Consider the following 13,922-nt stretch of genomic DNA (forward strand, 5'->3'; position numbering starts at 1 on the left):
GATGGGAACAGCCCCTGCTGCCAGGAGCCCACGGGGGAGGGTGCATGTGTGTGCGTGTATCCTGTGTGCACATGTGTGTCTGTGGTGTGTTCACAGCTGTGTCTGCACATGTGTGCGGGTGTGGAGGGTATGTTCTTGCGTGTGGCATATGTTCACGTGTGCATGTGTGTGTGGTGCTGTACCTTCTAATTCAGCCCAAGCCACAACTTCGACTTTTAACGTTATGTTCAAACAAAACCATTTGGAGACTCACTGACAGCTTTGAGGCTTTGGATGTCGCCCACTCATCACCTGCCTTCCCCTCTGCCGTGAGCGATGAATTCAAGCTCCGTAAAGGCCACACATGGAGCCCCGTGTGTGTCTACAGTTCTGGGTGCCGGGATGAGGCGGTGAAACAGCAAACCAGCATGTAGAACCCCTGCCCCAGGAGCCCTGGCTGGCAGGAGAGCGGGGGGTGGGGGTGGGAGAGGCAGACAGCATGCTGGAGGCCGGGGCCCTGGTGTGATTTTACGTTGAGCACGGGGTGAGCCTCTTGAAGGGTGAGGGCGCATGTGGCCATCCAGGTATCCGGGTGGGGGTGGGGAGCGCAGAGGCCCTGGGGCGGGAGCAGGCCTAGAACACGGGCCACAGAGCCAGGGGTTGGGCCGCAGGGGAGTGAGCCAAAGGAAACTAAGAGCAGATGGTGGAGGGAGCAGCCTGGCTGAGCAACCCGGGCCTTTGACCTCCTCAGGGGTGATGGGAAGCCTGGAATTGCGTGGGCTGGTGTGGGGGTCACCGTGACCTTGCCAGGCCTGGGGTTGTAGCCGCAGTGCCCAGGGAGGTGAGAAGGGGCTGGCCAGACTGCCTGTTGTGAAGAGCGGAGAAGCGTGAGAGGGACGTGGAGCAGGACGTCTGGCTTTTCTCTGACCTGCAATGGGCTGCTGGGAGCGGGAACGGGCTGGCCTCACTGTGAATGTGAAAATGCTGGTTGGAGCCCACCACAGTGGGTCTTCCTTCAACAGCTAAATGCGCCAAAGGCCTCAGAGCTTGACAGGGTTGAATTTCCTCCGAGCCCCCAGGCCCTGGGAAGGGCGCCCTGTGCTCCCTGGATGGGGCGACGGCCGACATTCCTGGCCTGTCCCCAGCCGCGTCGCCTCTGCCCGGCCCTCAATCACTGCGGCTCTTAAGCGGCTCCGGGTGCCGTGATCTCGTTCAACTCTGATGCTTTCCAAACACCATAAATTTAGTTTATTTTCTATCTGACAGAAATGGCGCCACTTAAATCCTACAAAGAACCCTCGGGTTCCGCTCAGGCTGAGTTATTCGGGGGCCACTGCTGATTTGTTTCCTCTGTGACATCGGAATGGGGAGGACGCTGCCTCCAGTGCAGGACCAGGGGCCAGGGCTGCTCACACAGAGCTGCTGAAGCCTACGGGGGCCCAGCTGTGGGTCCTGGGCTGCCCGCCCCCGGGAAGGGCACTTTGCCACCATTGAAGTGGGGCGAGCTGGTTCAGGCACAGCTGGAAACCAGAAGGAGACAGCCTGCAGCAGCTACACCAAACAAGAACAGGAGCGCCAGGCCTAGGTGGGTGGATCACGTGAGACCTGCCTGGCCAAAACGGTGAAACCCCGTCTCTACTGAAAATACAAAAATTAGCCAGGTGTGGTGGCAGGCGCCTGTAGTCCCAGCTACTTGGGAGGGTGAGGCAGGAGAATCGCTTGAACCTGGGAGGTGGAGGTTGCAGTGAGCCGAGATTGCGCCACTGCACTCCAGCCTGGGTGACGGAGTAAGACGCTGTCTCAAAAACAAAGAAGAAAGAAAGAACGAGAGTCCAGAAGCCACTGCTGCCCCCACCAGCAGAGTGGAACTGATTTCATAGAACAGACACAGCCTGGCAGCGAGAATGACCACAGTGCTCACAGCCACTCAGGTGGAATCTCAGGAACTCAAGCGTCAGGAGAAGGAGTGGGGCTCCGAGGCCTGTGTGCGGGAGACAACGGCCATGGCGTCGAGTTCAAAGGCATGCCGGGCGCGGCTGGGGATGCGAAGATGTGGGGCAGAGCCATGGGGAAGGCCCAGCCCAGGCGCACACGAGGCCCAGAGACGGCAGCCTGCGAAGCGGAGGGGGGTGGACACCAGGGTGATCACCCACTTTTCCTAAACTGGGCGTCGGGCACAGGCTTTGTATTGCTTCATTCATCGTCATATTTGATATATGGTTGATAAATATCCCTTTAAAAATTAAAGACAATTTGTTAATTGAGAAGGGTACTGCATTATGGGTAAAACAAATTATTTTACGCTAACTAGTGCTGGGTGAAATGAGGTGTATATATTACATTATTTCCAATTTAAACAGCAATTTGTCTACAAAGGGTTGTGATGAGTGTCAGGTTGTTAGGTGCACACTAATGGCACGAAGTAAGATAGAGCATTCTCCTGCAGAAAACACAGAAAAGTCCGGAAGGAATGTGCAACAACCTGCCCTGGCACTCCCACCACTGCCGGGTGTCGCGGGAAGCTGGGAACTAATTTAGCGCCCGGCAGTGGGACGGCGGCACTGCGATATTCTCTTCTGCACAAATTTGCTGTAGGGGCATCGTGGCAGGCCTGTGTGGAGCCACCGTCAGAATGCCAAGGAGCACCTGCCCTGACCCCATCCTGCCCCGCGCCATTGCCCACTCTGTCCTGTTGAGGGGGCCTCAACGTTGAGGGGGCCGGTCCCACAGAGGGGTCCCCGCCGTGCGTCCGTCCCCATGGTGCATCCCCCGACGGCTCTGGGGCTGCTCTGAGCTGGGGAGCCTGGCAAGGTGTGACGGCGTTCTTCTCTCTCCTGTCTCCTCCTCCCCCCGCCCTCCAGCCCTGGTAGTGGCAGGTGACTGGAGTTTCGACGGCTGGCAAACGTGTCCCCAGGGCTCAGAGACAAACATGAGCTGTTCACGTGTGACTGCCCTGCTGAGAACGTGTGGCCCCATGTGGCCGCTGCTGCCACAGTAATACACAGCACTGAAGGGTGCAAGGGGGACGGTCACAGAGTGACGGGTGCAGAGTGAAGGGCACAGAGTGACAGGCACAGAGTGACGGACACAGAGTGACAGGCGCAGTGTCTTTTGTGGGGAAGCAGCGGATGGCAGCAGCTGAGGCACCTGCTGTCCCCCGCTTGATTTTTAAGGATTGTGCTGCTGTTGTCTCGTTCTCTCTGCCTCTGTCTCCTCCCTTCCTCCTTCCTCCCCCTCTTTGTCTCTCTGCTTCATCTCCTCCTTCCTCTCTCTGAATCTCTGCCTCCCTGTCTCCTCCCCCACTCCCCTTCCTCCCTCTGTATGGTGATGACTGACCATCATCTCCCTTATCTCTTCTCCCACTCTTCCTCCCTGATAGAATTTTGAAATGTATCTGGGCTCCAGCCAGAATGAAGACCACATTTCCTGGCATCCCTTGCAGGGTGCTGTGGCCATGGCTGTGGCTGTGTGGCCGGGCTGTGGCCGGGAGATGATGGCCAACAGCTCCACCTGGGACCTCAGGCACATCGGATCCATTTCTTCTTAAAGAAAGAATTGAAGTCAGTTAAAGTCAAATTGAGTTACTATTGATTACAGTCGTAAAATCCGAACCATTATGTGCCCAAGAGCTAGCGTGTGAAGCCAGCTGTTCCCAGGGGCTCCTGTCCCTGGGGTTTATCTCCAGGTGGCACCTGGCAGGCACAGAGGTGGCATCACCTGCCAGATACTCCAGATCCCAGCTCTCCGGTTTGCCCCCAGGCAGAGCTCCGTGAAGCCTGCAGGATTCCATGCCTGCCTTTGCCTTCTGAAGGAGGTTCCTGGTGATCATATTTCAGGGAGACATGGGGTTTGGCTTGATTCTCAGCCCCGCTCCCCTCTATGACAACTTAGCTTCTGTTTCTCACACCCAGGATCAGAGGTGCTCACTATGTGCCAAGCTCAGTGTTTATCGATCCCGTATTTTACAACTGTCTTGGCCACAATCAATAGACTATTTTACAAAAGATGTCTGTTCAGCACTATATCCTGTAATAGACGTGACCCTATTTCCTTTCTCGTCCCTAAATGGGACTTGTTCTTGTTGGAATAACTAAACGAGACCAGCTCAGGAACAGTTTTCTTTGGAGAGTTTCTTCCAGAGCGTGGCTCCTGAGACAGAGCTGGAGACCGAAATCACCTGGGGGTGCCTTCAGTGAGAGGGTCTGTCTGTGCAGTTCAGGCCTCAGAGCTGTTTATAAAACAGGCTGGGCCTAAGTTATCCGGGGAACTGGCTGATCCGGTGCGCCTGTCTCCCTCGCCTGTGTGTTCTGCAGGCAAAGGCCAGGCCTGCGTAGCTGGTTAGACACGGGAAAGTGAGTGGTCAGGCCAGGATCCCAGCAGCACCCTGTGCCACCCCACAGGGCTCCAGCCCCGTGCGTCTGAGACCTGCCCCAGGTATGCATTCCCAGCGGTGTCTGTTTCCCAATTCCGCCCTTGGCCTCGAATTCGTGGAGCCGAACTCCTGCTTTCACAATCACTTCTGGTATTTGAGCTGAAACCATGTCTGACCACAGGCCTGGCTTCCTACGCCCCACCCTCCTGCTCTGAGCGGCACCTGCCCTGGGCGAAGGCCACCCCACCCTGGGTTCTGGGACCCGGCACAGGCTCCTCCCCAACTCCCCTCTGCCGTCTCCCGCTTTTTCCAGCTGCACCAGACGCAAATGGGACTCAGTGGCTCCCGCTCAGAGGACGTCACTGACCTCCTGCCTCTTCCTCTGCTCTGCCTGGAGGTCCTGCTCCTTGGAAAAGCTCGCAGCCACTGGTTCCACTTGCTCTTTTCCCACGGGGGAGATGGGACCTGCCACTTGTGGAAATCACACTCGTCAAGGCCACCCGTCACCAAGCCCAGTGCAAATTCTCGGCCACCATCTTCCTCGGCCGCCGTCGGGCAGGTGACGCTGCCTCGCGACACCTCCCCCTGACTCTGTTCTGAGGCCGCCCTGGGTCCTCCCTGGCCGCACAGCCCACAGCCTCTGTGCCTTTGCAGAGCTCTGAGGTTAGGGTTCCAGGGCTCAGGCCTTGGCCTCCTCCCTCTGTCTGTGCCTTTCAGTCCTGTCTAATGGAGGCAAACAGTCCCAGACATCTAGCTTTAGCCCTGGCTTGAACTCCAGGCTCAAATATCCACGTTTTATGTTTCAGCAAATGGCCAGATTGTTTTCCAAGGGTCTGCGCCACCTCCGGTCCCCACTCACCACACGTGGGCATTCCAGCCCCTCTGTGACCCTCACCGACGCCGCTTTTGTACGTCGGGGTCACGTCAGCCCTTCCGGTAACCAGACAGCGGCCCCCGTGTGGCTCCGAGTGTCCGTCAGCTCCTGACGGCCGCCTGGGGGGGCACCTGCGCACGTGCTTGGTGGCTGCTTGGGCATCTTCAGCGCTGATGGGTCTGTTGTGATCTTTCCCCAGTTTTCATTGGACATTTTGTTTTCTTACTTTTGTGTTTTGAGAGCTCTGTGTTACTTCTGGATACAAGTCCTTTATCAGATACGTGCTTTCAAAATATTTTCTCCCAGTCTGCTGTGGCATGTCTTTCTATTCACTTAAGAGTGTCTTTCAAAGAACAGACTTTTTTATTTTGATAAAGTCCAGTTTATCCATTTTGTCTTGTTTTGGATCATGCTTTTGTTGCCATATTGAAGAAATCTTTGCCTGAGCCAAAGGCACGAAGACTTTCTTCTCTAGTCCCTTCCAGGGACGTGATGGTTTCAGGTTTTACATTTAGGTCAATGATCCACTCTGGGTTAATTTTGTATGTGGTGGAAGATACGGATCAAAATGCATTTATCCAGAACGAGAAGTGTTTGTTGCTTGCCAAGGTGTGTGTGAGTGAGAGCATATGTTTGTGTTTCAGTTTGTGCGTGCGTGTGTAGGTGTAGGTATGAGTGTGTGTGAATATGTGTATGGGTGTGAGTGCGTGTGTGTGTACATGTATGGGTTTGAGAGTGTGCTTGTGTGTGAGATTGCATGTGTGTGAGCGTGAGTTCATGTGTGGGTTTGTGTGCATGTGTGAGTGTGTGAGTGTGTGTGGGGGTTTGTGTGCATGTGTATGATTGCATGAGTGTGTGTGAGTGCATGTGGGTTTGTGTGCATGTGTGTGACTGCGTGTCTGTGTGTCAGTGTGTGTGTGGGTTTGTGTGTGTGTGTGAGACTGCGCGTGTGAGTGCATGAGTGTGAGTGCATGTGGATTTGTGTGCATGTGTGACTGTGTGTGTGTGTGCTTGTGTATTTCCCCATTTGCCAAAGCAGTATCCTTTCTTCACCTTACTCCTTTATCTATTTTGATTTATCTTTCTCTTTGTCTAGCTTCACACTAGCATTGCCCTGCCCATGGCTGTGGTTCTAAAATAAGTGTTAACTTGAGGTGGTGTGAATCCTCCCACCTGGTTCTTTTTCAAGATTGCTTTGGCTCTCCCAGGTCCTTTGCATTCCCACATGAATTTCAGAATCAGCTGCTCAGGTTCTACCCTGAAGCGCACTGGGGTGCTGAGGCGACGGTGTGGGGTCTCCGCGTACGCAGGGGAGTGCGTCTTAGCCTCACTGGGGACCCCCCGCTGCTCACCTCCCATCCTCCTGTCTGCTTCTTTTGCCATGGGCCAGCCTGTGTGCTGAAGTGAGTGGCTGGGAGTTTGGTCACATACCTCTCTGTGTGGTCTGCTCCAGTGGCCCCTGCTTTGGAGCCCACCCCATCTACCCCTGCCACAAGCTGGCGCCATGTGGCCCTGCCTGCCTCCTTCCCCGCCCTGGTTCCCCTGCCTGCCTCCTTCTCTGCCCTGGTTCCCCTGCCTGCCTCCTTCTCTGCCCTGGTTCCCCTGCCTGCCTCCTGCCCCGCCCTGGTTCGCCTGTCTGCCTCATACCCTGCCTTTGTTCCCTGCCCCTCCTCTTGGCTGCTCCAGCTCTGGGCTCAGGTGTCTTCCTTTTTGTGGGACAAGCCCAACTCTTCCCACTTCCAGCCCTCTCTGTGCCCACATGCCACCTCCACACCCTTTTCCACCTCCATCCCTCTCTGTGCCCACATGCCACCTCCTCACCCTTTTCCCACCTCCATCCCTCTCTGTGCCCACATGCCATCTCCTCATTGCTCCTGGGGGACAGAGCTCAACTGCACGTCCAGATGCAGATCACGCCTCAAGCTGGCCCTTTCGCTCGCTGAGTGGAGGCTGCGTCTGTGACATTTTATTCTCAGAGACGCTGGGATGCTCACCTGAGTCTCTGCCCCCAGCCAAGGAAGGCCCTGAGCCTGTTTAGGGACAGCAGGAAATAATGACAGAGGCCCAGGACCCCCCTCATATCCCCCTTGCCCAACTCGGTAGTGACCCACTCAGCAATGCCGGGAGCAGCCACCGCTGTGCTGGCAGAGCCGCCTTGCAGGAGGGGAGGTCCCGGCCCCACGTTCAAGAGCAGAAGACAAAACATCTCCTGTGGCCGCTGTAACAAGGGCCACAAGCAGGTGGCTTCCAACAATGTGGATGCACCGTCTCCCGTGCTGGAGGCCAGACCCCAAGATCACGGTGTGGGCAGGGCTGTGCCCCCTCTAGAGGCTTCAGGGAGGATCCTTCCTGCCTCTCTCAGCTTCTGGGGCTCCAGGCATCCCTGGGCTTGTGGCTGTGCCATTTGAGTCTCGGCCTCCGCCTCCACGTGGCCTCCTGCCTGGGCCTCCATGTTGCGTTTCCTCTGCCCTCTCTTTAAGAACACCCATCGTTGGATTTAGGACTCACCCTAAATCCAGGATGATCTCGTTGTCAGTGGGTGGCCGGGTCAGGTTCTTGACTTTGCAGCACAAAATAATTTGAGAGCAAGTCCAAAGCACAGTAGGCAAAGAAGTTTGTCACAAAGCGAAAGTGCTCCTCGGAGGGAGAAGCAGCCCCTGGTGCCTTGAGAGGAGTCCTTTCATGGGAGCTGTGCGTGCATGTTCATGAAGTACAGTGAGGTTGGGTATATAAAGGCAGACAGGCCTGTGGTTGGCTGTGTGTGCCTGTTCATGAAATGCGGTGAGCTCACGTGTGTAAAGGCAGACAGGTCTGCGGTTGGCTGTACGTGCGCATCCATGAAATACAGTGAGGTTAGGTGTGTAAAGGCAGACAAGCCTGCGGTTGGCTGTGCATGTGTGTTCATGAAATGCAGTGAGCTCACGTGTGTAAGGCAGACAGGCCTGCGGTTGGTGCACATGCCCAGTACCTAAGTGCTCCAACACACACTGCCTGTATCATTACATATGGAATCCTCACTGGGGGTGTATCTCTTACTATTAAAATGAGGGAAAGGTCCTTGTAAGCTGAACTTGGAGCCTAACTGTGCATACAGCTTCCTGGAGATGCCCCTGGCCCCTCCAAGGCAGGAATGTGTGGCTAAGAGCTTCGTGGGCTTTGGGTGCTGACTGGCTGGAGATTGGGGAAGCTACATCAGGAATAAGGTACCTTCATTCTCTTTCCCGGGCCCCTACTGGGCAGGGGGGCTTCACACAGGGAACAAGGACGTCAGTGTGGCCTCCCCACCCTACTGATCCTGCCTCAAGGTCATCTCAGGATCCCTAGCTTAATTACATCTGCAAAGATCCTACTTGCAATCAGTCACATGAGGACAGGCCCTTCTGAGATTAAACCCAGGCCAGAAGATGTGTTTCCGAGATCGGAGACAGAGGCCCACGTCCTGCTGACACCATGTCCTGGGTTGCGGGAGGAGGACACCGTTCAGCCCACCACGGAAGAAAAGCCTTCCTCAGGGAGGACCGGCCCAGCCGTCGTTTGCTCCCCGTGGCCTCTCCCTCATCCCCAGCAGGACTAGGCTGGGGGCTGAACTTCAGGTTGAGCGACTTGCCTTCCTCACTGACGGGCATTTTGGACTTGTTGGAAAATCTTTGAGCTCCTTTATCTTTTCCTTGGGGCTGGGTTGAGCCTTGCAGAAAAGTGAGATTTGGAAAAGCCATCCTGGTCTTCATTGTCTTCCATTTGCCAGGCAGTGGGTGACGGGGGTTAAATAAAAACACTTCAACTCCACGCGTGTGGAAATGACCTGGCAGGATCTCCCTCGTACGACCTGTGAGGCGGACGTGGTTGGGATCCTCATTGTGCCGGAGAACTGAGGCTCCCAACGGCTGTCGGTCTCACGTGTGGGCGCCTGGGCTCGAACCTGGATCAGACGCTGGCGCTGCTCCCTGTCAGGAACATCTGCTGACGGCTGGTCCACCATCCACAGGCCCCACTTCTAGGAGCCCCACCTGCCAGGCGCTGAGCCCAGCATGATGCAATGGAGCATAAGCCAGTCAGAGCGCCCTATTTCCTCTGGCCACAGCGATTGGTTCGGGGAAGGGCACGTCAGCCAGTCAGAGCCCAGGAGACACACGGATGCTTTTCCTGAGTGGCCTGGGAAGACAGGCGGGTTTGCTGCCCTGGACTCAAACCCCTGGAAGGTCCAGACCTACAGGGACACAGCCTCCGGCCACGCGGACAGGCCTTCCTGAGATTAAACTCAAGCCAGAAGGCTGGAGCCAAGAGAGGCAGACAGAGGCCCGTGTCCCACTGACCAGCTTTGACCCCCGGTCAAGCTGGACCCGAAACCAAACACACCTGGACTTTTTCTGCGGATGAGCCACCAACCCCCTTTCTGCTTAGGCCAGCCCGGCTCGGCTTCTCCATGTTCCTGCTGAGTGGACAGCAGAGGGTGCATCTGGAAGGTTCTGTTGCCCTCATCGCTCCTGGGCACCTCACACGCTCCCCAGCATGGCCAGCGTCCCGGGGGCCTCTGCGTCCATCTCTCAAACCTGTGGCCATGAGCTTGCAGGGAAGCCTTCCGTTCCATGCAGGCAGCTTGTTTATAAAGCGAGTGGCCGCTGAGATCCATCAATAAAAGGCCGTTGATATCCTGGGGCAAGGAGTGGGTACCGGACACGGATTCTAAATCAAATGAGAGGTCATTGAGAATGAGTGCCGTAGGTGACAGGGATTCTCTGCCCCCACCCGCCCTCGCTCTAAAGTCTGAAAAGGCTGGAGGCCCCCGGGAATGCTCACGCCGTAAATCACTTGTCCTTGCTGCTTGCAAGTTCTTCAGCACAAGTGCATGTGGCCCTGACGCCTCCTGACCTAGTGATGGAGAGAGAAAGAAGGGGTGGAGTCCACCGCTGTCCCCGAGGCCAGCAGCTTCCTCCACTGCTCCGAGGAGGCACGGGGGGCGGGCATGAGTACTTCACGGGCCCAGCCGGTGCCTGTGGGGCCCCTTGAGTCTTCATTTGTCCCCTCGTTACACAGATGTTTATAAAGTACCTGCTGTGTGCCGGGCACAGCCTGGGTTCTTGGTATAGAGCTGTCAACAGGACAGAAAAGGAGCTTGCTGTCAGGGGGCTCACGTTCTGGTCATGGGGGGAGATAGAACTGCAGGAACAAACAGGTACAGGGCGTGCGCTTGAGGACGGTGAGGGGGGCTGCCCCGTGGGACAGGTACAGGGCGTGCGCTTGAGGACGGTGAGAGGGGCAGCCCCGTGGGACAGGGCTGGTCCCAGGCTTTCTGAGCAGCCTTGCCCCTCTCCCCCTGGGCTCTGGGAGTGCCTCTGCCCCCACAACCCCAAAACATCTCCTCTTCAATCTGCAGCCGCTCCTGCAGTCTGTCCTAAGATCTATTTCCTTTCTCAGGATTTTTTGTTTTACACATTGTGCAAGTTCATGAAAATTGTGCGATCTAAGCTTTTTCCTCTACAGACTAATGGAGTGAAGTCTTCTTGTCAGAAAGCATTTTTCTGAGTGATGAAATCTCCCTCACTGAGCACCACAGTCCAGATAAATGTGACGGTGACGCATAGCCCTCGTCCCTTTGAAGTTCTCACCAGAGGCTCGGAACCAGCTGCAAGCCAGGGCGGGAAGTGGCTGCCCATGCGGGTGGCTGGCTCCTCGGCTGTGCCCAGCAGCGCCGTCCCCAACGTGCTCCTGAAGCTGACAGCTGGGGTTGGAATCCCAGCACCTGCACTCATGGCCCACAGGGGAGGCTCCTGTCTGTCGAATGGGGACATTAATCTCTTGAGGTTGCTGTGAGGACAGGGTGGGCACAGGGGCTGTGTGTGTGCTGAGTGCCGTGTTACTGTTACTAGTTTCTTTCTAGAACAGCTCTGTTCTAGAACAGCCCTGTACACCCTTGACGTCTGGTTGTAGGGTCAAGGCCTTGTCCAGTAGCCCTCGAAGGATGCACTTGGCTCCCAGGGTCCCGTGCGGCCCACCCTGACCACACCTCAAACCCTGTCTACTGCAGGTGCAGACAGATGAGCTACGCCCAGGACCTGCCCCAGGTCTCCGTGGTCTTCATCTTCGTCAACGAGGCGCTGTCAGTCATCCTGCGCTCCGTGCACAGCGTGGTCAACCACACACCCTCCCAGCTCCTCAAGGAGGTCATCCTGGTGGACGACAACAGTGACAACGGTGAGTGGGTGCGGCCTCGGCATGGTGCTCACGGGGCGGCTGCCTGTGGCTGGGTTGAGCTGGGGTTGGGTGGAGCCTTCCGGGATGGAGCAACAGAGGACTGCACCCCGTCTGTCCACGGGGCTCTAAAGCTATGGGGGTCCCTCCTGCCTTCCAGCCTCTGTCATGACTCATACATGCTGTCCCCAGTGTGTGGCTGCCCGTGCCTCTCTCTGCCTCCGTCACACAGCCTCTCCCCATGTGTCTGCATCCTCTCCTCTTCTCATGAGGACCCACACTAGACTCAGAGCTCACCTCAAATCCAGGAAGATCTCATCTCAAGATCCTCAACCGGATACACCGACAAAGTCCCTGCTTCCAGACAAGCTCCCCTCTCAGGCTCCGGGTGGAGATGAAGCTGGGGTCAGCCACCCCACCCTCCACAGAGGCCAGCAGAGCTGAGCTCTCCCGGGTGCCACCTCCCGCCTCTCATGCCCACAGAGGCACCAGAGCTTGGCTGGACGGAGCTGGCGGCTGGAGCCCAAGCCCCGTGGTTCCTCAGCGCCACCCTCCTCAGCCTCAGGTGCCCTGAGGGCAGCACTGCTCACACCCTCTGGCGCACAGGCTTGAAACGCCAAACAAGGATCTGGCACTGCCCCAGGCCTGTCCCCCATCTGCCCTTCCCAGGCGCAGAGCAGAGAGCTCACAGCCACAACACTCCCTCCGGAAATGGAGGGAAACATGGGCAGGCCCTTCCCGACCCCTTGTGGAGGCCGAAGGCTGTACCATGGGGCTGTGGGGCAAGCTCTGGCCTGCAGCAGGGCCCCAGCCCGGCAGCACCGTCTACACTGGGGTCTGTGTGCGGAGGACTGAATGGTGTGGCCGCCCTCCTGAGCCCTATCTCGCTGCAGAGGGTGGTGTGTGGGGAGGACCATCCAGTCCAGCTTGGCTACCTGTGTCTTGCCCTTGGCCACAGGGAGCTCCATCAGGGCACCCTGCCTCCAGCGTGGAGAGGCCACGTTTGTGTGTCCACCCATCCATCTGCGGACTTGGTTTTTTCACGGCTGACTGCTCAGCCCTGTGTCCCGTCTCCACAGCACGGGCTGCTCTCTGGTCCGGTGTGTTTCCTCGTGTGCTGTGTCTCCCACTGGAATGTCAGCGTCCTGAGGCTGGGGTCTCGTCTCTCTGTGACCTCCCACGCGGAACCGCGTGCAGCTCGGCGGGTCCTGAGAGAGTGTTTAGGAGACACCCATCCCGCACGGGGCACGCAGCGTTTCCGGCCTCGGGTCTTGGTGGCCCCGCGCCGGCCGGCACCTGCCAGCGTGCTGAAGTCTTGTCTCTCCTCAGTGGAGCTCAAGTTCAATCTGGACCAGTATGTCAACAAGCGGTACCCGGGCCTCGTGAAGATCGTCCGCAATAGCCGGCGGGAAGGACTGATCCGTGCCCGGCTGCAGGGCTGGAAGGCGGCCACTGCTCCAGTCGTCGGCTTCTTCGATGCCCACGTCGAGTTCAACACGGGCTGGTAAGGGCCGGAACAGGCTGGACAGCCGGTCCCGATGGGTCCCCCTCCACCATCCCCCTCCTCAGCCGCTGTGCTGCTGCAGCCTGGCCGCTGGGGTGGCCCCGGGGCTGGGGTACCCGTCGTAGCCTTCAGGAGCTGGGGCTGAGAGCCACCACTGAGTCCACTGTGCGGTTACCTCTGCGGCCTCTCCGTGTCCAGCTCCCGAATGCAGAACCACTGGAGGGCAGGCCCAGCATGCACCCAAGGACATGGTTCTTAGAAGCTCTGAGGCACGTGTGTGAGGCTTGGTCTGTGCCCACCTTGCCCCGGGAGAACGTGACCCCGTCCTGACTGCAGCAGTCTCGGGTACTGTGTGTCCCCCGCGGGGCGGGAACCTCAGATCAGGTGGGGTGGGGCTGAGGTGTACACGTCTGGCCTCTCAGGCCCTGCTCAGTCACTGGAGGTGGCCACAGGTGCCCTGGAGGCCTGAGCCGAGTGCGAGGGGCATGGGAAGTGAGCGCGGGCTTCACCCGTGAGGGTCCTGGGCTGAGGGTCACCTTGTGTATGGGGTCCTGGGGCCACCAGCACAAAGCACCCCTGCTGGGCGGCTCAGAGCAGCTGGACTTCACCTCAAGGTGTGGGCAGGGCCGAGTTTCCCCCAGAGGCTCCCGGCAAGGATCCCTCCCGCCTCTCTCAGCTCCTGGGGGCTGCAGCCCCGCCTCCGACCCCCACGCCCTCCCTGTGTCTGTCTCTCCATCCCTGCCTCGTGCAAGGACTCTTGTCATTAGAGTTGGGGCCGTCCAGGATGCCCCCATCGACACCCCAAAGCCAGCCCCACAGAGGGCACCTATGGGATACATAGTGTACAGGGGTGTGTGCCCGGCACCCAGGCCAGGCCCCGCACCCACAATGCTCAGGGGTGTGTGCCCCGCACCCAGGCCAGACGCTGCACCCACAATGCACAGGGGTGTGTGCCCTGCACCCAGGCCAGACGCTGCACCCACAATGCACAGGGGTGTGTGCCC

The 13,922-nt window shown here is 57.8% G+C and overlaps 1 protein-coding gene across 1 annotated transcript in view; it reads left to right on the top strand.

Moving 5' to 3' along the window:
- Positions 1–13,922, top strand: part of GALNT9 (polypeptide N-acetylgalactosaminyltransferase 9) — a 119,376-nt gene that overhangs the window by 47,943 nt on the left and 57,511 nt on the right. The window contains exons 3-4 of the mRNA XM_011961036.1: positions 11,251–11,417; positions 12,744–12,918. Of these exons, the coding sequence (XP_011816426.1) occupies positions 11,251–11,417; positions 12,744–12,918 (342 nt within the window). The remainder of the gene's footprint in view (positions 1–11,250; positions 11,418–12,743; positions 12,919–13,922) is intronic.

Source organism: Colobus angolensis, unplaced genomic scaffold, assembly GCF_000951035.1.
Source record: "Colobus angolensis palliatus isolate OR3802 unplaced genomic scaffold, Cang.pa_1.0 Scaffold115, whole genome shotgun sequence".
NCBI classification, from domain to species: Eukaryota; Metazoa; Chordata; class Mammalia; order Primates; family Cercopithecidae; genus Colobus; species Colobus angolensis.